This window comes from Heterostelium album (assembly GCF_000004825.1).
Source record: "Heterostelium album PN500 unplaced genomic scaffold PPL_scaffold8, whole genome shotgun sequence".
Classification (NCBI taxonomy): Eukaryota; Evosea; class Eumycetozoa; order Acytosteliales; family Acytosteliaceae; genus Heterostelium; species Heterostelium album.
In genome coordinates, this window is record NW_008805070.1 from 2,004,056 (window position 1) to 2,025,839 (window position 21,784).

Sequence of the window (21,784 nt, forward strand, 5' to 3'; positions counted from 1 at the left end):
TTTGATATTTGTGTTTGGGTGAGTGCAATATTCCAAAATGATATATCATCGATAGATCCATCAAAGTGTGGTTCGGTCGGTTATATTATTATAATAATTTGCACCAATATATAGCATATTTAATGAATTAGCACTCAAATTGGAACCTGTTGTTGTTGTTGTGAGTTTAACAGCATCCAACCAAATTTCCAATTGACCATCGGATCTTCGAATAGCAGCAACAAGATGCCAATTTCCATCAAGTATTTGTGATGTTGATGAAGTTGATCTGTAAATACCAAATCCGTTGTCAATTGTGAAAACAATTACTCCATTTGTATTGATTACAATTCTCCATCCACCTTTGTTTGTACCTCCTGGTGCAGGTTTATTTGTTATGATTGTTCCTGGTAATGTTGTTTGAACAAGAGATGTCACTGAGAATTCATTTGTTCCAAAATTATAAGCAACGGAGTTGTCAATCAGAATTTGACTAATTGGTCCGATTAATGCTCCATAATCATTTGATTTAGGAATACTTTATTGATAAATTATAAAATATAAATAAAAAATTAATTAGTTAACATTAATGATATTAATAATGTCATTCTCAAAATAAATATACATACTCGTATCGATATCTAAATTCACCATTTGATTCTTGATAATAATACTGAGGGACAGTAACTGGTGACGATGATGGAACTGGGTAACGGATATCAACATTGTCAAATGAAAATTCAACAGGGTTTAAACTATTAATATCGACAAGACATTGACCTGGATTTGATGATTGATATGTGATCGCATCGACTGTTCCAATTGTAGCTGGAATTGTTGAATCAGCAAATTTGAATGAGATTCCAAGAGTTGCACTCGAAGTTCCAGAAACTGATACTAAAACAATTGGAACAGCTCTTAAAACTAAAGTTGTTTGTTGTGTTCCTGCTGAACTACCTACAAGCTTTGTTGATCCATCACTGTATTCAATGTTCAGTCCACTAAGGTTGTTATAACTATCAAAGTATGGTGTGATTTTTGACATGGTTTTGGGAGTTGTAGGTGCGTCATTGGTCACTCCTTCAACAATGGCATTCTTAAAGGTCTCCAATCTATCAGGTATCGTTACTTGAGCATCTACCTTGGTATGAAGATTTAGAGATAACAATGTTACAACAAATAAAATAAATAAAAGATTTGTGTATTTCATTGTATGGTGTATTTTGATATGATCTCCAAGATTTAAAATCTAAAGATTTAAATTCATATTTATAGTTGACTCTTTGGTTTTGAGAGAAGCTATAATATCTCTTATTTTGATAGATTTTGTCTACTTTCAACGAAGTACTACGTGGCTGAATAAGTAAAATTCTACGTGGCTTGCCAAATTTTTGCACAACCACTTCTTTTATTGGAAAGTAGAACATCACGCCCAAAAATGAAAAACTCAAAAATTAATTAATTTGAGTTTTTCGGTTTGTAGTGCCTCGAAAATGGCTGAAAGCTGACGTGGTTCTCAAGAACAGTTATCCTTTTTTTTTTATCATCGGGTTTATTGACTTTAATGTGTTTGGTAATAGCACTTAAATTTAACAACTACAATAAACAATGATACAAAGTAAAAGCAAGTATTTTTATAGTAAGAGCTCGAAAACATACTTCTTTGATATACCACAAGATCATATAATATAGTTAGTACGAAGTATGATAGTGGAGATTATCTTAACGCGAAAGATGGTTCAAGAACGTTCATAAAACCGGTTATTAGTGTAAGTGTTGATTCGAAACTAAATACCACTCTACTGACTCTGCTAAACTACTACTAAACAGAATTAATTAATTACCAAACATTTCTTTGTAATATTTTGAAGATACAAGTATTTCTAAGTCATCTTGATCATCATATCTACTACTTACTCAACAACAAGAGATATTGGAACATCATCCTCCAGTGAAAGTCTTCAAATTTATATTGTGAGATAACGAAGTTTCAAACTAAAGTATTTTGTCGATCTTTTTACATTTTTAAGAGTGTACGAATAAGTAAGTAAATAAATAATATTAATATAAAAATTCTTTGCAGTTAAATAACAATTAATTGTGTTATAACTTTGTCAATGATTGTTGAGATGATTAACAATCAATCAAATAAACCATATGTTGACAAATAAACTATTTTTATCAAACAGAGAATAACCACTTCTTGTTAAACTTTTTTACTTCGACTAGATCCTACTATGCACATGCTTAGGATCGCATGTCACTTCCATAGCTCCGTTACTATGCACGTCATTCCTACTTAAACAATGATACCAGCAAACAACAGAAAACCAGGACCTGTTCAAGTATTAAGAGAGAATCCACCAATAGAACGCGCCTTCTTTTCTGCAGCAGTGATGTTACCACCTGCCGACCACACATCGTTATCCTCCAACATGTCATCGATGAGAGATCCATACGATGACCATCGCAACCACATGCTTTCTTTACGGCGGCGGTGATGTTACCTCCTGCCGACCAAAAATGATTATCCTTCAACATGATCGAGGAGAGATCCATACGATGACAATCGCAACCACCGACCAACATTGCATACTTCTCGACCAAACGGAATCCAGTGTTGTTTTTCTAGTTCCGGCTACCTTTCCGTGCCACTTGACGCCGTCGACTATCGCACGCATATCGAAAGCACGAGTAGTAATACCACACGATCTCGAAGTAGTAATACCACACGATCTACAGTATATTCAAAGACAAACGTTCACCCATCAGTATATTTCTTACGGCACCTCTAACCTCTGCCAATACAACAGGTCCATATATAGGATTGAATTCTTCACCATCTTTAATATTCCATTTTACACCTCTTTCCAGAAATAAAAAAAAAGAATAGATAGAGTAAGTGACTAATAGCGCTATTTATTACATATAATATAATTTATTGCTTGTATGCTTACCGACAATCTAGTACATTCAAAGATTTCATTAAAGAAAGGTGGGTGTACCTGAGAATACAAATTATGATGATTTCAAAAAAAAAAAAAAAAAAAATACTTTAAAAAGTTTTCAGATCACACACTGCGATCACGATTTTTTTTTAATTAAATTTTATTTAAATTTATTTCAAAACAAAACTGGCTCCCAACAACTTTCGCCTGCACATTAATTTTGTGAAAAATGTAAAAATTAAAAATTAGTGGGGGTTAATGTGATCTGAGTGGTTTTTTTTATTTTATTCGATTTATGGTTACAAGCAAGAGCCAGTTTTGTTTTGTGTACTTTTATTTATTTATTTATTTAATAATAACATTTATAATACATTTTAATAAAGCAAGTTTTTTTATGCATTTTAGCAGAAAGAAACGAATCAAGTAAACTATTCACATTTATTTACAAAATCTAAATTACAACAACAAATCAAAGATTGGTTAGATGAAGATATACCCATCATTCGATTATGGAGTGTTGTTCAAAGCATAGTTGTCATTTTCAGATAGTGTTTTATCAATGCACAGCATTGTTGTGTTAATCTTTTTTGACAATACATAATAATCAATATTTATTTAATTAATTTTCTTGATAACAAAAAGTTTAATAGGCAGTATTTTGCACTTTGTTCATTTCTTCCTAGCTTTTGATCTTCTATCACTTTTATTACTAACTTTCTTATGTTTACATTCTTTTCTTTTGTACTTTCTTCTTTGCTTTTCTACCAGGATTATTATTTTCTTCAAACTGAGGCAACCAATTAAATTATATACATACATAAACCATCTTTTTCAATGCTTATGTTCGATATGTGATAGATGGTATTCCCAGGTTCTGTACTTGTTTAGATTGCAACTGTAGATCTTCACATCCTCAAGATTCAACCCAAATTTTAAAATAGATTTAATTTTAATAACAATCTAGCTGCAAGTATTAATAACAATAATAGTAGCAATAGTAATAATAATAGTAATAATAATAGTAATAAAAATTAAGATAATCTGAAGTTTGATCCATATGCACCTTTCTCAGTCAATGCAAAAAATGCATCTATTTTAAACTCTATAAATAACCAAATTAGATTACTAAGCAAAGATACCAGCAGAGGTTGCTTTGAAACTTATTGTAGTTTGGAATCAAATAAAGAGTGGTGCTACCACTTCTATGATATCGATCAATCAGGTGTTACATTGAATTATAACCTTGAACATCGAAATAATGTTTAAATTTATTCATGATAGTCAACAAAGAACTTTACACATTTCTCCAAACATTGATAATATTATAGATTATAGATTCTATTAAAATTAATCACAGAAATCTATATCTTCTACTTTGATAAGTTGTTGCTCTTCATTTTTTTGTTCCTCCTCTACTGATGTTGTCTCGTGATATGATCTCTTTCCTAAAATAGAGTTAGAAATCTCCATTGTTATAATTTTTTAAAATATATTAAAAAAAAAGAAATTCTATTAATCAAACAACCAATTAACAAAAGTATAGTATTGATTTCCAAGAAAAATAAGATAATTAAAATCTTATCGTATAATATTATTGGTGGGAAAAAAGGTTGATTGTCAACCTAACAATAATATCTATAAAAAAAAATTGTTAAATTTACACTTTAATCGATTTGTTCATTCATTTGATTATTAATGATGGATGATAATAAAACAAATATATTAGTGAATCTATCACATCTATTGTTATCAAAGATAGTTAATTATTTAGAAGATAATATAGATAGAATAGTGTTTACATTAGTTTGTAAAAGATGGTTCGAAGAAAGAGATAAATATCTATATTTTAATACTGATCATATCTATATGATTAATCATCAAAATAATAGTAAACATCATTTAAATTCATATCGATCGTCAATCAATCAATCATTAAGTCAAAAGTCAAATTGTAGATTAATTATTAATGATAAAGCATTTAAATGTGACTATGTATTAGATAAAGGTAGGTAACTTTTAAACTATCTCTTTAATATTAATTTACTTTAGATCTATAAATAATAATGACTTATTAAAATATTTAATATTTATTTTTTAATGATCATTTAGATAAACTTAAAGATACAGATTGTATTCAATCAAATATAAGTACTGTCAAAATAATGTCAGATGAAGATGCACAAGATAGTTTGGTTTTAGATGAGCTCTATCGTTTGATATCGAAATCAAATGTTGTAGAGTTACGGGGTTGCACACCTAAATATCGATTACCAGAGAGTTTGACATCGATATCGATATCGCATGAATACGATGAACCATTTTCAATGGCTAATCTTCCACAGAATCTAAAGCAATTGAAAATTGGCGCGAGCTTCGATCAACCAATCGATGCAGCTTCACTTCCAAAGACACTGAAGACATTGAGATTTGGTAATGTACAAAGTGATGAATTGGCAATAGACTTACTCCCTAGATCATTGAAGTCATTTAACGCTGAATCATTACCGCCAAATCTCGAAGTATTAGATTTCATCAATCCTTGGAGTGCGCCTGATACTGGCAAAGTAAAACTACCGAGCTCACTTCGCACTGTAATCTTCCCACCATTAGCCTGGCTACCAAGTGTTGTATCACTTTCCAATCTGACATCGTTAATAGTGGGTCAAGCTACAAGTTTTGAATATGGAATGCTCGATCTAAGCACGCTACCGGCATCTCTTACAGAGTTGTGTGTATTGACACCGATAATGTTACAATCCTCAATGCCAACTTCAATTAAGCAACTTAATATTATCAAGACTCGCCATGATATTAATGAGACATTCTACGATCGATCTAGATATCAAATTGAAAGAATTGCTGTTGATGCAATTAGCATGGAATTACTTGATGGTTTGAAAATCAAAAAACTAATTTGTATATTTTTCCCTCTATTCGATATACCAGGAGAACGAAGTTATCTCAGGAAAATTCCGATTGGTGTGGAAACTCTTCAAATTGGAAACTATTCAAAAACAATTTCACACAGATATCCCATTCCACCGACCATAATATTTGATTATGAATTCATGGTGGCTAAATTTGGTGAGATACCAAATACAGTTGAAGAAGTGGTCATTACGAATTATTCTGATCAACGAAAACCATTCAATTTAGATAGTTTGCCTCCAACAGTGCGTTCATTGACTATTCCACTTAAAGCAATTCAAGTTGGCAAGAAGGGATTCCCGAAAACAATTTACAATCTATGCATAGTTACCTTGTCGATGAACAAAAACAAACTCTTTTTGCGAAAACTTGACGATGATCATTACCTCTTGTTTGGACAAACACATGAATTAAATACTGGTATAATCAACATCAATAATATCGACAAATTCTTTTCAAATTTATTGGAATGTTTACAAGATGACATTTAATTACAAATAAATATAGATAAAAATTAAATAATGAAAGATTTATTATACCATAATTGAACATTATTGAATAGATTTAAATAATCAAGTTATTTCTAAAGTGTGTGTTTCATAACAATCGGGATTATATTAATGGAATTGCAGTGGGTGAACAAGTGTTGTCATTGGGACAGACTATTATTGTTTCTGGAGAAAGTAATAATGTTTGTGCGGCAGGACAATCGAACCAAACTCCTTTGAATTGAACCTGAAGTTGAAGACCTCGACAACGTTGGGGACGACAGCCATAACCATATTGGTCATCACCACCACTACCACTTCTATGGGTTTGTGGTGACAATAGTTGTTTGAAACAAAAAGAATTGGCACCCATGATTTCATCTTCGTATTTCGAATGACGTGAGGTATCGAAGCAGTATTCATCGGGTTTATTCCAGACACAATTGTCATATATTGCCGAAGTACCACCAACACGTGGATTGGTGAAATGTTGACTGGCATCGGGTAATGATTTCTTGTAAGTCACCCATCCAGCTTTACCAATACCAGATCTCGAAGCTGAACAACCTGTTTTGTTGTTGACAGATGACCAATAGCCTTCACGACTCCAAATTTCAGGCGTACACGGTTTATCTGCGAAATCACAACCCATACCTTTACCCCAGCTAGTAGATTCAACATTACCAATATTATTTAATTCATACCATCCAGTATCTAATATAAATTAATAAAAAAAGAATTAGTATTATAATAAGAATAAAATATAAGTGTGTAAATTTACCATATAATAAAGCAAGAGTTAAATTTGTTAGTGGAGATACATGTTTGGCATGTGCAAGCATCAATTCTAGATTGTTAAATATAAAATAAAATAGTTAATAAATAATTCCGTTTGTAAAACAAATCTAATACAGATTAATTAATAAGTACCTTCACCAAATCTGGTTGTTTTCCAATGAGAAGTAGCAGAAACACCTATGTTTTCCAATTCTGCACCTATGAGATTTTTGCAACCAAAATGATTTCTTGTTACACTGATAACGGATGGTGTTGTGAGAAAGTATCTATTGTATTGGAAATTGACACCTGATGGTGTTGTTAAGCTGCTATTAATAGAAGGGTTGATCTTATGACTGTATGGTTTGCCAGTGGTACGATCTTGGAATTTGGAATATAGCGTTGCGCTGAAACCGAGTGCATGAGTAGTTTCATGCAGGCCGACACGTAAGAACTTGTTCCAAAGTGCTTGGTTTGATTGGCGATATGTCTCATTGGTGAAAGGTGTGAAGAAACTTGGAGCAAAGTTAAAGATCCCCACATACGGTGCACCGTTATCGGCATGTGTTAGACAGGATCGTGAGTAGGCAATGGTGTGACGTGCCGCTATTGGATGAGCAGAAACATAGATGATATAATCTCCTTCGAATCCATCGGTGATGTCCATCGAGTAATCTTCATAGCAGGTGAACGGTTGGTGATACGAGTTTCTTTTCGTACCTCTTACACTAAGATACTTGGCAAAGGTCGATGAAATGTGTGGCAATACGACTTTGGTGAGCAAGTCAGCCAACTCTGGTGTTAGGATATCATGCTTTTTACAGGTGTGGTTGGTTACGCTGTTCAAAGTCACTACTTGTCCTTTATGGTAACAAGTTTGAGATTCTCTATGTTTGAGATCTAAATAGGTGGTGTTGAAAATCAATCGGATGGGATGAGTAGTGACTGACGCGTCAGTCTGTAAACTCCGATGTTTAGAGATTATTTTTTCATTGCCGTTAATGTTATCGTGGATACAGTTGTGTTGAAAACCTAAATCGTGGTGATTGTCATCATGATCATCATCGTTAATGATATCTAGAGAATCAACAAGTAAACTATTTAAAATAACTACTACTAAAAGAATAATAACTATTAGACATGATTTATTATATATTGTCATCTTATAATTACATTTTAGTTCAAATCTGCTTTGCTTTTCTTTTTGTTGTTGCAATAAATTATTTTGATAGTGTTATACTAGATACTCAAACACATTTACAAAATCACAATAGTAAATGTTTTTATTTTTTTACTTTTTTGAGAGAAGGTGTGGGAGTCTTTTGAAGTTCATATAAAAACATCAATAAACCACCTTTTAGAGTGAGTTAAAGGATGGAGTATTAAAGAGAACTTTTGACAAAAATTATTGTACTTCTAATATTTAATTTTTTTTTCTATTTTTTAATAAATTTGATATCAATATGACTCGTCTAGTGATTGTCTATCAATAAATGATTGTTTTATTTATTTATATCCTTATTGTATGCTATGATATGAGCATACAATTTCAGAAGAGCATTATAAACTTATATTATCAACAATAATAAATATTATTATTTTTTTATTATTTCTATTGATCTCTTATAAAAGAGAGCATACAAATAAATATTTTTTTATATTTTATGTACTTGTAAACTCTACTACGAGAACAGATATAGGCTCTGGACGCTGTGACTGAATGATGGCAACCACTTTTGACCATGCTTCTTGTTCAGTGAGGTGTCCACGTGCCAGACCTGAACATATTTTAGGTATAATAAGTTTCTGGAGACCACGTGATTGCATGTCAGTAAACATGGCTTTGAAGCAACTATTAACTGCAGTCCAATCTACCATATTATTAGGATCGTTCCAAGAGTATTGTGTATACAGATTATAACCTACTCCCCATGGGTATTTTACAAATGTATAACTACCTAGTTTGTTTCTATCACCGATAACACTCGACTTATCAGCACTATACATTTGAGGTAAACGATTTCTTACCTCTCTGGCAATACCTTTACCCATTTTACAGTGACAATTACATCCATGAGCGAAACCAACATTGAAACTATTGATTGCTATTGAAATAGCGTTTCCTTTTGTATATTCAATTGACATATTAAAAATAATAGAAAGATAACTGCTTATTATCAATATTGATTATTGTTAATCATAAATAGTATTGTAATTCGTGGATTATATGTTAATGTATCTTTTGAAATATTGTCTTGAATCTGAAATAATTATATTATCAGTCAATTTTGTAAAATTTTTAGTTTAATTTTTCTAAGAATTCGACAATCTAAGATAAACTATTTTGTACCTAACAGAATTGCAAGTCACTTCACTTCGATAAATATGTTACTGTTGTGCTTGCATTTAGATTTTGTATTCGTTTATAGTCCTTATTAACAAGCAGTTATTTATTAGAATACAGAACAGATAGATCGAATTATAGCAGCACTATCGAGAACTATGAATGTTATTTTAGTTCCCAACCACCAACAGCTTCAGAAAAGTTTATTATAAAATTACAGACTAGAAAGTTATAATCACATTATTTAGCAGAGTTAGAGAGAGATTTGAGCATTGCTAACCCAATTGTTATCGATAGACTATTACAAAATAAACAAATGTGGTTAATAGCATCCTTTGTGAGTTGTGAGCATGAAATTCTCTGGTCAAATATTAGATTATACAAACTTAGAATGTAGAAATTGGATCAGCGATTGTTATTGAACCAGTCAGATGGAATTCCTCTAATCAGCACGGAAGAGGAAGTATCTATTAGATTACATTGTTTCTGGATATACCGTCTTGTACGAACTGTGTTGTCGTGGACGAAACCGTTTTGATACAAATGCATATGATCCATCGTAAGAAAAGCTGTAAGTATAACATCAATTATACCTTACTCTTGATAGTTCGTCATCTAAAAAATAAAACCATAACAGCACCATAAAAAAAAGAGAAATGACAACTAAATTAAAGAACTTAAATTTATTTTATTTGAAATATAATACTGTTATATTTTGGTTTCAATGACATTAAATTTAAATAATATAAAACAAACTATTGTTTTAAAATTATTCTAATTTCAAGAATGATATACATACATATGTATGTATTTAATTGTTATTATAATTGATTTTGTTTAGCACTATTATCATGAAGGGCAATGTTCATGAATGGAGATAAATTACCGGATACCATTCCAGCACTGAAATTATTATTGGATCTACCGAAAATGAGATATTGATTGTCATAAATCTTTCGAACATCGAGATTAAATGGCCATTTATCTCGATCTCTTATAATACACAAGTTGGTCACTGATCGAAGTGTGTCAAACTGCAATATATCCAGTATCATTTCAGAAGGAACAGTAAGTGATTTTACAGAGTTTGGAATCCATCCTCTTGATAACGGATAACTATTGATATAGTTTTGTACTGCAATTTCCTCAACAGTGTTTGGAATGTCAAAGTCTAGTTGAGTGATTGTCGAATTGTATTGGAATATGATCTCCTTCACTGATGGTGGAATCTCTATTTTGATTATTTCTGCTCCATAGTCTAATTCATAATGTCCCAAATATAAAGTTTCCACACCAAATGGAATATGTTTCTTAATAGCTTCTTGTCTGTCAAATCGTAGTTGCAATTCTTTGATCTTCAAATTTTCTAGTGATTCTTCTTTGGATCCATCTAAACATAGTCTTTCGAAATGATATTGTGATCGATCTTTGAATATCTCATCGATATCAAATTCAGTAAGATGAATACCAAGATATCTGATTGAAGGTGATAGAGATGACTTGAGATTACATGAATCGAGAATTTCTAAGCTTGTGAGAGAACTTGGTAGATCTGACAAGTCAATTGTGTTAATCGAATCATCACTTTGAAAGAGCATTAGAGTTGTGAGATTATTAAGCGATTTGATGAATGGAATCCATGTTAAAGGTGACTCTAAAGTACTAAGTGACTGTGGTAATACTCCATCGGATGATATCTTACTATTACCATAGATAATAAGAACTCTAAGATTTGGAGGAAGTGATCCAACTTGAAGTGTTTGAGAATAATCATATCCCAATTCTAAATATGTTAAAGATGATGGTAATACATTAGGTTCAAGTCGTTGATTGAAACTTTCACCAAATACCAGTTTCTCCAATGTATTGGGAAAAACACCTGCTTTGATTGGCTGATTGAAATTTGGATTCCATTCGAATTTTAGTTTCTTTAGATTTGGTGGAAGATAACCAGCCAACAATGGTTCTTCGAATCTATGATCAAATGATATCGATGTTAAATTGACAGGTAATACACAAGATAAACTCGATATTCCTTTTAGTGTGGAGACATTTGAATTCGATATCATTTCATAGATTTCCTTTAGATAATTATTATCAAGTTTATCACTTATCATTACTTTAGTGATATTTGGTGTAATTCTAAACATTTTATCCTCACGGTATATAGCTATTTAAAAAGAAAGAGTTAGATTATTTTGTTTTTATATTTATTTTATTTAGTATTATATCGATTTTAAGATTATTTACATGGGTTTACTGAATAGTCTGTTTGATAAAAACATCTACCATATGTCAGAGTACAATTACCCTTTTGATTGAGTGATCTAAGTATTGATGATCGATATGATTTTAATGTAAATAAACACTTTATATTATATAGTGGTGCATCTTTGTTTGATTCATTATTAGAGTGATCATAACTAACTTCTTCTTCATCTTCGTCCAGCTCTCCACTGCTAGCAATATCTTTACAAAGATTGATATTTATATGATCAGTATTAAAATATAGATATTTATCTCTTTCATTGAACCATCTTTTACAAACTAAACTGACACATATTTTATCTAAATTATCTTCAAGATAATTAACTATCTTTAATAACAATATATGTGATAAATTAACAATCATGAATAATAATAAATGTACTAATAAAATATATAATCGAAAAAAAAGTTGTGAATTAAAAAATTTTAAAAATTTCGTTTGGAATAAATAAAAATCATGAGACAAAAAATAATCTATAAAAAAATTTTATTTCTATAATAAAAATGGAATTTTAATTTTGTTGGTAACACTATTTTCCTGAAGTGCAATTTTTATGAATTGAGATAAATTACCGGATAAAATTGCAGCACTGAAATGGTTATCGGATTGACCAAAAATGAGATAGTGTGATTCATAAATCTTTCTTGCTTTGAGATCTACTCTATCTCGTTTATTTGTAATATACAAGTTGGTGACTGACGGAAGTGAGTCAATCATTAATAAATTTTGTATCATTTCAGAAGGAACAGTAAGTGACTTGACAGTTTGGTAACCATAGTCTTGATAATGGATAACTTTTGTTAAATGTTAATATAACAACTTCTTCAACAGTGTTTGGAATTTGGAAAATAAATTCATTGAAGGTCGAACTGTATTGGAAAATAATCTTTTTCACTGATGATGGAATCTCTATTTTGAATTTATCTCCATTTCCAATATTTAAAGTTTCCTCTCCGAATGGAATATCTCTGAAAGTCGACCCGCTATTCTCAAATTCCAATTGGAACTCTTTGATCTTCAGATTGTCAAGTGATTCTTGTTTGATTCCCTCTACACATAGTGTTTCGAAATGATATTGTGATCGATCTTCGAATATCTCATCAATATCATAATCAGTAAGATGTATATCAAGATATCTGATTGAAGGTGATAGAGATGATATGAGATGATCAAATGAATCACCGATATCTAAACTTGTGAGAGAACCTGGTAGATCTGACAGGTCTAATGTACTAAGATTATCATCATTTGGAAAGAGTGTCAGAGTTGTGAGATTGTTCAGTGATTTGATGAATGGAATCCAAGATTCTGATGTCGTTAAAGTGCGAAGTGATTGTGGTAATACTCCATCGGATGATATCTTACTATTACCATAGTGAATAAGAACTCTAAGATTTGGAGGAAGTGATCCAACTTGAAGTGGATGATTATAATGAGACCCCAATTCTAAATATGTTAAAGATGATGGTAATACATGAGGTTCAAGGGCTTGATTGTAGAATTCACCAAATATTAGTTTCTTCAATGTATTTGGAAGAACACCTGCTGAGATTTGTTGATTAAATCTTGGACTCGATTCTAATTTTAGTTCCTCTAGTTTCGGTGGAAGAAAACCTGCCAACAATTCTTCATTGAATTCAAATGTAAATGTAATCGATGCCAAATTTACAGGTAAAACACAAGATAAACTTGGTATTCCTTTTAGACTGATCACATTTGAATTCGATATCATTCCGTAGAGAGCCTTTAAGCAATCACTATCAAGTTCTTGACATATCTTTAAATTAGTAATATTTGGTGTTATTATATCTATTTTATCTTCTCGATATTTATCTATTAATTTTATCATATCCAAAAAAAGAAAAAAAAATGAATAAAAAGTTAGCTTAAGTTAGTTGTTATTGTTTTATAATATAAATATTAACTATAATGCTTACATGGATTTACTGAATAGTCTGCTAGGTAAAAACATCTACCATATGTCATAGTACAGTTACTCTTTTGATTGAATGATCTGAGTATTAATGATCGATATGATTCTAATGAAAATAAACACTTGATATTATATAGTGGTGTATCTTTGTTTGGTTCACTATTAGAGGGATGATCATGACTATCAATATCTTTAAAAAGATTGAAAATTAAATGATCAGTATTAAAATATAGATATTTATCTCTTTCATCAAACCATCTTTTACAAACTAAACTGACACATATTTTATCTTCAAGATAACTAACTATCTTTGATAACAATAAATGTGATAGATTTACAATCATTTTAAAAAAAAAAAGATCCAAATCAAAACTGTCTCTTGCTTGTAACCATAAATCGAATAAAACAAAAAACCACTCAGATCACATTAACCCCCACTAATTTTTAATTTTTACATTTTTTTTTAAAATTAATGCGCAGGCGAAAGTTGTTGGGAGCTATTTTATTAAATTAAATGATTAAAAATTTTTACCATTTTTATGCAATTGTCTTTTTTTATCATTTTATATTTTTTTTAAATAAATATTTAAAAGTTGAATATTTGATACAATTGCAGCATTGAAATTGTAAGGTGTTTGGCCGAAAATGAGATATTGATGGTCACTAATCTTTCGAACTTGGAGATCTTCTTTCTGATTGTCATCGATAAAATACAAGTTGGTTACTGATTTAGGAATGTCGAAAACTTCTCGAATAAAATATGAAGGAACAGTCAATGTTTTTACAGAGTTTGGAACCCATTTACTTGAGAATTGATCTAAATTAAAATATCCTTGTATCACTACTTCTTCAACCGTGTTTGGGATTTCGAAAGCAAGTTCACTGATCGTTACATAGTATTGGAATATGAGCTTCTTCACTGATGATGGAATCCCGTTTGGAATGTTTTTATACAGGTGAAAATTATTGTATCCAAAATATAGAGTTTCCACACCGAATGGAATATCTCTGATAATAGATTTATTTTTGGCAAAATTCAGTTGTAATTCCTTGATCTTCAGATTGTCAAGTGATTCTTGTTTGGTTCCCTCTACACAGAGTCTTTCAAGATGATATTGTGATCGATCTTTGAATATCTCATCGATATCATATTGTGTTAAGAATATATCTAGGTATCTGATTGAAGGTGACAGAGTTGACTTGAGACGACATGGTCCATTAACATCTAAACTTGTGAGAGATGCTGGTAGATCTGACAAGTTTAATGTTATAATCGTTTCATCAGTATTAAAGATCGTCAGTGTGGTGAGATTGTTCAGTGATTTGATGAATGGTAACCATGAGATATGTGACCTTAAGGTGCAAAGTGATTGTGGTAATACTCCATTTGATGATATCTTACTTTCACCCTTATGAATAAGAACTCTAAGATTTGGAGGAAGTGATCCAACTTGAAGTGTTTGATCATAATAATATCCCAACTCTAGATATGTTAAAGATGATGGTAATACATTAGGTTCTAATCGCTTATTGAAAACTTCACCAAATTTTAGTTTCTTCAATGTATTTGGAAGAACACCTGCTGAGATAGCTTGATTAAAATCTGGATTGCATTCGAATTTAAGTTTCTTTAGATTTGGTGGAAGATAACCTGCCAACAATGGAACATTGAATGTCTCACCAAAAGATATCGATGTCAAATTTACAGGTAATACACACGATAGATTAGAAATTCGTTTTAGTGTATCTACATTTGAATTCGATATCATTCGATAGAGATTCTTTGTATACTTTTCATTAAGTACTTGAAAATTACTACTAACTGTTGTGATATTCGCCGTAATTATATCTGTTGTTTCGTCAATATTCGTAGCTATCATATAACAAATAATGAAATATAATTAAGTTATTTGTAATATTTAATAATTATAAATAAATATTTACATGGGTCAACAGTATAGTCTGTTTGGTAAAAAGATCTTCCTATAGATAGAGTACAATTACTCTTTTGTTCGAGTGATCTCATTATTAATGATCGATATGATTCTAGTGTAAATATTCCATCAGAATCTTCATCAGCCCCATCCTCCTCTTGATTTTGAATTATTCCAATATTATCGGTATTAAAATATAGATATTTATCGCTTTCATCGAACCATCTTTTACAAACTAAACTGACACATATTCTATCTATGTTATCTTCAAGATAACTAACTATCTTTGATAACAATAAATGTGATAAATTAACAATCATTGAATAACAATCGATTTATATAATTTATTTATAAAATGATGGATTTCATATTAAATATCTAAAATTGTTTTTTTAACAATTTTCAAATAAATTTATGAGTAACAGTTACATATAATTTATATAATTTATATTGTTTATTATCATGGTACTCAGCAACGAACAAGATAATAGTAAAAAAGATAAAGATAATATTTGACAAGGTAAGTATTTGAAACTTACTGCTAATCGATTTACCTAAACATTAATGATATATATTGGTATGTGTAGGTTAAAGTCAGAGTTTAGATATGACAACGAATGTGCAGGAATCAGTATACCAGAGTTCAAGTCTCTGTTACCCCTTATTATATGTATAGTAAGTGAATGGTTAACTACCAACAAAGGACAACATGGCTAGTGAAAAGGGTAGGCGTTAAATTTTATTAACAATCCAATAATCTAACAGGTTTCAATTTATAGAACTATTTGAGCATCAGAAAGTGGATAAAATAGATTTTGTTTGCCATCCGACGTAGATGATCTCCCCAATAATGATTCCTCCACTTCTACTAATTAGCTGGATCCAACAATTCATGTTTCATCTACTTTTGCTATTGAAGATGCTATTTCAACTAAAAAGTCTACTAATATACCAATTTGATATGTACTGCAACCACAACTACCATCTTTTATCAATTAATTCAAAGATAAAACGGAGATTCGAAATCAAAGATTCATATGTCTTTCAACAGCAAGTATAAATAGTTTTTTTAGAACATTTCCAGTGTACAGTTAATCAAGAGATTACCCTCTACATTGTTAGTATTTAACAAACTTTTAGGAATTATTAGTGATCTTGCTCATTTATAATATGAAACATATGTAAACTACAAGCTCATAGTTTTCAATTTTTTAAAAAGTTTTCATAATTAAGAATTTAAATAAAATAATAGATTTAAATTATATTAATTTATTTGTCAATGAATTTAGATAGAATACGTGATACAACTGCAGCACTGAATTTGTCTCTTGATTGACCAAATAGAAGATAATGATTATCATAAATCTTTCGCACATGGAGATCTACTTTTTGATTGTAAGATATAAAACAAAAGTTGGTTACTGATATAGGTGTTTCAATATTATCTCTAATCCATTCAGAAGGAATAGTCATTGATTTTACAGAGTTTGGAATCCATTTACTTGAGAATTGATCTGAATTACAATATCTTTGTATCACTATTTCTTCAACAGTGTTTGGAATTTCGAAATCAATTTCATTGATTGTTTTATAATATTGGAATATGATCTTCTTCACTGATGATGGAATCCCGTTTGGAATATTTTTAGATAACTGATATTCATCGTGTCCAAAATATAGAGTTTCCACACCAAATGGAATATCTCTAATAATATTTTCAATTTTGTCTAATTGCAGTTGTAATTCTTTGATCTTCAGATTGTCAAGTGATTCTTGTTTGAATCCATCGACAGATATTCTTTCGAAATGATATTGTGATCGATCTTTGAATATCTCATCGATATCATATTGTGTTTCGAATATGTTGAGATATTTGATTGAAGGTGATAGAGTTGACGTGAGATGACATGAGCCGTGAATATCTAAACTTGTGAGAGATGCTGGTAGATCTGACAAGTTGATCTTTGACTCACTACATCCAAATTGTGTCAGTGTCAGTGTTGTGAGATTGTCAAGTGATTTGATGAATGGAATCCATGAAAAAGGTGACTTCAAGGTGCAAAGGGATTGTGGTAATACTCCATCTGATATCACACAATTACCATTATTAATAAGGACCCTAAGATTTGGAGGAAGTGATCCAACTTGAAGTGTTTGCGCATAATCTCTTCCGAGTTGTAAATGAGTTAAAGATGATGGTAATACATGAGGTTCGAGTGCTTGATTGAAGTTTGAACCAAATTTAAGTTTCTTCAATGTATTTGGAAGAACACCTGCTGAGATCTGTTGATTAAAATAAGAAATCCCATGGAATTTTAGTTTCTTTAGATTTGGTGGAAGATAACCTGCCAACAATGGCGCTTCGAACTTAGAATTAAATGATATCGATGTCAAATTAACAGGTAATACACAAGATAAACTTGATATTCCTTTTAATGTGGACACATTTGAATTCGATATCATTTTATAGATTTCCTCTAAATTAAAATCATCTTTTAGATTTAAATAAACTTTAGCGATATTTGGTGGTATTTTATCACTATTTTTTTTATCTATATCATATGTTTAGAAAATAAATGATTAGAATCTGTTATTAAAAAAGATATTAACAATAACTTACATAGCTCTATAGAATAGTCTGTTTGGTCATAGGATCTCCCGAACGTTAGAGTACAATTACTCTTTTGATTGAGTGATCTGAGTATTGATGATCGATATGATTTCAATGTAAATACATTCTTATGATTATAGATTTCATCATCTTTATCTTCTTCTACTTGTATATTATTCATTCCAATATTATCGGTATTAAAATATAGATATTTATCTCTTTCATCGAAGAATCTTTTACAAACTAAACTGACACATATTCTATCTATGTTATCTTCAAGATAACTAACTATCTTTAATAACAATAGATGTGATAGATTAACAATCATTTTTAAATAATACAATAAATATCAAAAAACAAAAGTTAAATAATTTCATTTTGTAAGAATATATTTTTTGATCATGCTCTGGTAACGTTGTAAAAATGTGTTTTAAAAAAAAAACAAAACTAAACTTAGATAAGTCTGTTATTTATTTACTTAAAATTAATTTTTAAAGTCCTTAAACTATTCATTTAACATACCAAGAGAAGATATCATAAGATAATTGATCAACAGATGCACCTTATAATATAATTAAAATTATTCCACATGCTGCTGTCACTATAGTTATTTGTTGAATACTCAGTGTATATCTACACAACAATGGTTTGTGTTATTAAGTATTCACTATTAGTTAGGTACCTCGAGTGATAATAATTTAACATTATGTTGTGATCTCTAAATAATAAAATTGTAGTTTTTTGCAGAAAGTGTTGGTGTATAGAATGTTTGCATTATCTAATATCATATTAACAGGTCGTGTTATTCACCATCTATCGCGATAGATGAAAGGCAGCAGTAATTCAGATAAATCGAATGATAGCAGGTAGCAGCAGCAAGCAGTGAGATGTATGAACTGGTTCTTTTATAATAAATATAGACCTTTACCAACAAACAAGTACGTACTTATATATTTACTTTTACACATGCATGTTTTTTATCATAACTAAACAACTCGTCGATTACCATCAGATCAAGCAGAACTAGGTACATACAAACACAACTCAGATGAATAGATAGAGGAACAGTGAAAATGAAAGTCGGCAGTAAACAGTTTCTTTAGATTCGGTGGAAGACAACCTGTAAACAATTCTTCATTGAATGTCTCGTTAAATGCTATCGATGTCAAATTCACAGGTAATCCACTTGATAAACTTGATATTCCTATTCATGAGGTCACATTTGAATTCGATATCATTCCATAGATTTCCGATAAAAAGTTATTATCTTCTTCGATAATTGTATCTTTAGAGATATTTGATTGTATTTTATATATAATATCTTTAGTATCATGATATCTATCTATTTTGAATAAAGAGTTATATTTAAATAATTTCAAATAAATCGAAAAACTTTTTACAAAAAAAAATCAACTTATATTCAATTAAAATTTGAAGTTAATCATCATAATACGGTGAAATAACAACTTCTGTAACAGATACTGCGACTGAAACAACGTACGTACCAGTAGAATATTTCTTACAGTATCCTCATAAGAATTTTATGGAGTCCAAGAATCATCGATTCAATTAATTTTTTTATTAAAGACCACACGAGACAATTTTTTAAATGACAAGAAAATACCGATCTTTTATCTTTACAGTTGTTCTTTTAAAATTAAATCAATAAAAATAGTTTTAATTAAAAACTCAAATAATAAATAAATTAGATTCTAATGAGTAGTAGATTCCTCCAATTTTTTTATTTAAATGTTGTTATCTTTATTTAATTTTTAAATTAAAGAGTACTATATCCTTGAGACCAGATAAATATTCCAAATTTGTCATATACTACCATTTCAGGCATTGATGTAAGAAGTAAAAAGGTTTTGCCATCGGGGTATCCTGGATCTTGTTTAAAATTACTTGAATTTATCATTGTCTTGGCATTGATTGAACAAGTGGTTGTTGAATCATACATTACTATATATCTGGAAAAAGTTCCTAGTCTAAAATCATTTTCACAAAGTTGAAGGTTTGCTGGTGATTCTTGAATGATTTGGTTTGAAAAAACATTTTTAAGAGAATATTTGTTTTGAGAGATTTGTAAACTTAGGAATCTACTTTGATATAGATTATTTACACTTGGTTGAAGTGCAAAGTTTCCAGAAGTTTTTGAATTTCCAAAATAACCAAATGTCAAAGATCCTGTTCCTGAACGCAATACAATTGCCCAATCTGTTGATTTATCACTTCCTGGTGCTGGAAGTTGAAGATATCGAGATGATTCAAAGCTTGGTGTGTTACCAGTAAAAAAGGTTCCGCATATCATACTTTTTCGAATAGTGTTGACCAAACATAATGAGGTTGTATTGTCACCTTCGTAATGAACATAAATTCTGAGATCTTCTTTGAATACTTCTGGAAATTCTTTTTTCCAGAGAGCAGTTGATACAGTTGTTGTTGAATATTTTGGATTTTGAGGAAATAAATATGCACCATAGGAATCACCAGAAGCTGTTTTCCTAATTGTTAAATATTCTCTTCCATTTGTTATGAATTGATCTACTCCAAGATAATTATTTGTGGTGTCAAGCTTGTCAATGAATGAACCTGGAATTAATGCAATCCTGAATGATGTTGGATATCCTAATTTCGACCAAATCATCTTGTTTTGATTGTTTTGAACGATCATTCCATATGGAATACCATAAAGATTATTATCTAGAAGATTGAGATATTGACCTCCAAGATTCCAACATCCAACTGCTGCATATGTTCCAGATTTACCATTCAAAACAACATTTCCATCTGATTGAATTGTTATTGAATATGGTCCTGATGATGATGCTACACCCACCGAATATACTTCAGAACCTCCATATTTAAGTGATAAATATCCATTTCCTTGAGAGTTGATTGTGAGTGATGAACTTGATGTCTTGAGTGATCTACCTTCTGGAAGTGTTGTTGGACATTTCAATCCAAGTGAATCTAAACATGCACCTGGGAACAATGGAATTGATTTCGAACTTTCAACTAAAACTGAACTTGGCTATATGAATTATTATTTGAGATATTAATAAATTATTATAAAATGAAAGTAGTATTAAAGAAACAACTTACATATTTCCAAATTTGATTTTGATTCAATGGATTACATGTTTTGAATTCAACAATATTTGAGACAATATTAAGTTGAAGACAAAGTGAAGAAACAGATTCTTGAATAATGTATCGTCCATTTGTCATTTGATTTATAAAAATATTATAATTGTTTTGTGGTATTGATGTTGATTCAATCAATGTTGTTGTTTGACTGTTCAGCAATATCTTCACAAAGATTGATATTTATACGATCAGTATTAAAATATAGATATCCCTTTCCTCGAAGAATCTTTTACAAACTAAACTGACACATATTCTATCTATGTTATCTTCAAGATAACTAACTATCTTTAATAACAATATATGTGATAGATTAACAATCATTGAATATTAAATAATCTATAGCCTATCTATTAATGTTTGTAAGAATAATTGTTACGATAAGTTGTCTTTAAAACAATCGGTTTTTTATTTTATTTTTTGACA

At 30.2% G+C, this 21,784-nt stretch overlaps 10 protein-coding genes across 10 annotated transcripts; 2 read left to right on the plus strand and 8 right to left on the minus strand.

The window, feature by feature from the left end:
• Positions 1-60: 60 nt before the first annotated feature.
• PPL_08435 (uncharacterized protein) lies at positions 61-1,662 on the minus strand (the record flags this gene model as incomplete). Its single annotated transcript, XM_020579252.1, has 3 exons — positions 61-517; positions 609-1,228; positions 1,639-1,662. 3 exons carry the CDS (start codon positions 1,660-1,662, stop codon positions 61-63), a joined length of 1,101 nt encoding a protein of 366 aa, XP_020431091.1.
• A 658-nt stretch (positions 1,663-2,320) lies between these two features.
• PPL_08436 (uncharacterized protein) lies at positions 2,321-2,458 on the minus strand (the record flags this gene model as incomplete). Its single annotated transcript, XM_020579253.1, has 1 exon — positions 2,321-2,458. The coding sequence occupies one exon, from the start codon at positions 2,456-2,458 to the stop codon at positions 2,321-2,323; it is 138 nt and encodes a 45-aa protein (XP_020431092.1).
• Positions 2,459-2,513: 55 nt separating this feature from the next.
• On the minus strand, positions 2,514-4,203 carry PPL_08437 (uncharacterized protein; the record flags this gene model as incomplete). The annotated part of the gene is given in 3 exon segments (XM_020579254.1): positions 2,514-2,715; positions 2,735-2,845; positions 4,157-4,203. 3 exon segments carry the CDS (start codon positions 4,201-4,203, stop codon positions 2,514-2,516), a joined length of 360 nt encoding a protein of 119 aa, XP_020431093.1.
• A 71-nt stretch (positions 4,204-4,274) lies between these two features.
• On the minus strand, positions 4,275-4,397 carry PPL_08438 (uncharacterized protein; the record flags this gene model as incomplete). Its single annotated transcript, XM_020579255.1, has 1 exon — positions 4,275-4,397. The coding sequence occupies one exon, from the start codon at positions 4,395-4,397 to the stop codon at positions 4,275-4,277; it is 123 nt and encodes a 40-aa protein (XP_020431094.1).
• Positions 4,398-4,625: 228 nt separating this feature from the next.
• Positions 4,626-4,984, plus strand: PPL_08439 (uncharacterized protein; the record flags this gene model as incomplete). Its single annotated transcript, XM_020579256.1, has 2 exons — positions 4,626-4,932; positions 4,977-4,984. The coding sequence occupies 2 exons, from the start codon at positions 4,626-4,628 to the stop codon at positions 4,982-4,984; spliced, it is 315 nt and encodes a 104-aa protein (XP_020431095.1).
• A 105-nt stretch (positions 4,985-5,089) lies between these two features.
• On the plus strand, positions 5,090-6,346 carry PPL_08440 (FNIP repeat-containing protein; the record flags this gene model as incomplete). Its single annotated transcript, XM_020579257.1, has 1 exon — positions 5,090-6,346. One exon carries the CDS (start codon positions 5,090-5,092, stop codon positions 6,344-6,346), a length of 1,257 nt encoding a protein of 418 aa, XP_020431096.1.
• Positions 6,347-6,467: 121 nt separating this feature from the next.
• Positions 6,468-9,265, minus strand: PPL_08441 (uncharacterized protein; the record flags this gene model as incomplete). The annotated part of the gene is made up of 4 exons (XM_020579258.1): positions 6,468-7,057; positions 7,125-7,190; positions 7,274-8,236; positions 9,079-9,265. 4 exons carry the CDS (start codon positions 9,263-9,265, stop codon positions 6,468-6,470), a joined length of 1,806 nt encoding a protein of 601 aa, XP_020431097.1.
• Positions 9,266-10,285: 1,020 nt separating this feature from the next.
• On the minus strand, positions 10,286-16,585 carry PPL_08442 (uncharacterized protein; the record flags this gene model as incomplete). The annotated part of the gene is made up of 8 exons (XM_020579259.1): positions 10,286-11,634; positions 11,715-12,113; positions 12,306-12,372; positions 12,551-13,431; positions 13,659-13,856; positions 14,472-15,539; positions 15,611-15,884; positions 16,553-16,585. 8 exons carry the CDS (start codon positions 16,583-16,585, stop codon positions 10,286-10,288), a joined length of 4,269 nt encoding a protein of 1,422 aa, XP_020431098.1.
• Positions 16,586-16,869: 284 nt separating this feature from the next.
• PPL_08443 (uncharacterized protein) lies at positions 16,870-18,539 on the minus strand (the record flags this gene model as incomplete). Its single annotated transcript, XM_020579260.1, has 3 exons — positions 16,870-17,883; positions 18,010-18,077; positions 18,281-18,539. The coding sequence occupies 3 exons, from the start codon at positions 18,537-18,539 to the stop codon at positions 16,870-16,872; spliced, it is 1,341 nt and encodes a 446-aa protein (XP_020431099.1).
• A 142-nt stretch (positions 18,540-18,681) lies between these two features.
• On the minus strand, positions 18,682-21,442 carry PPL_08444 (uncharacterized protein; the record flags this gene model as incomplete). The annotated part of the gene is made up of 5 exons (XM_020579261.1): positions 18,682-18,688; positions 18,734-18,773; positions 19,251-19,415; positions 20,117-21,245; positions 21,317-21,442. The coding sequence occupies 5 exons, from the start codon at positions 21,440-21,442 to the stop codon at positions 18,682-18,684; spliced, it is 1,467 nt and encodes a 488-aa protein (XP_020431100.1).
• Positions 21,443-21,784: the final 342 nt, after the last annotated feature.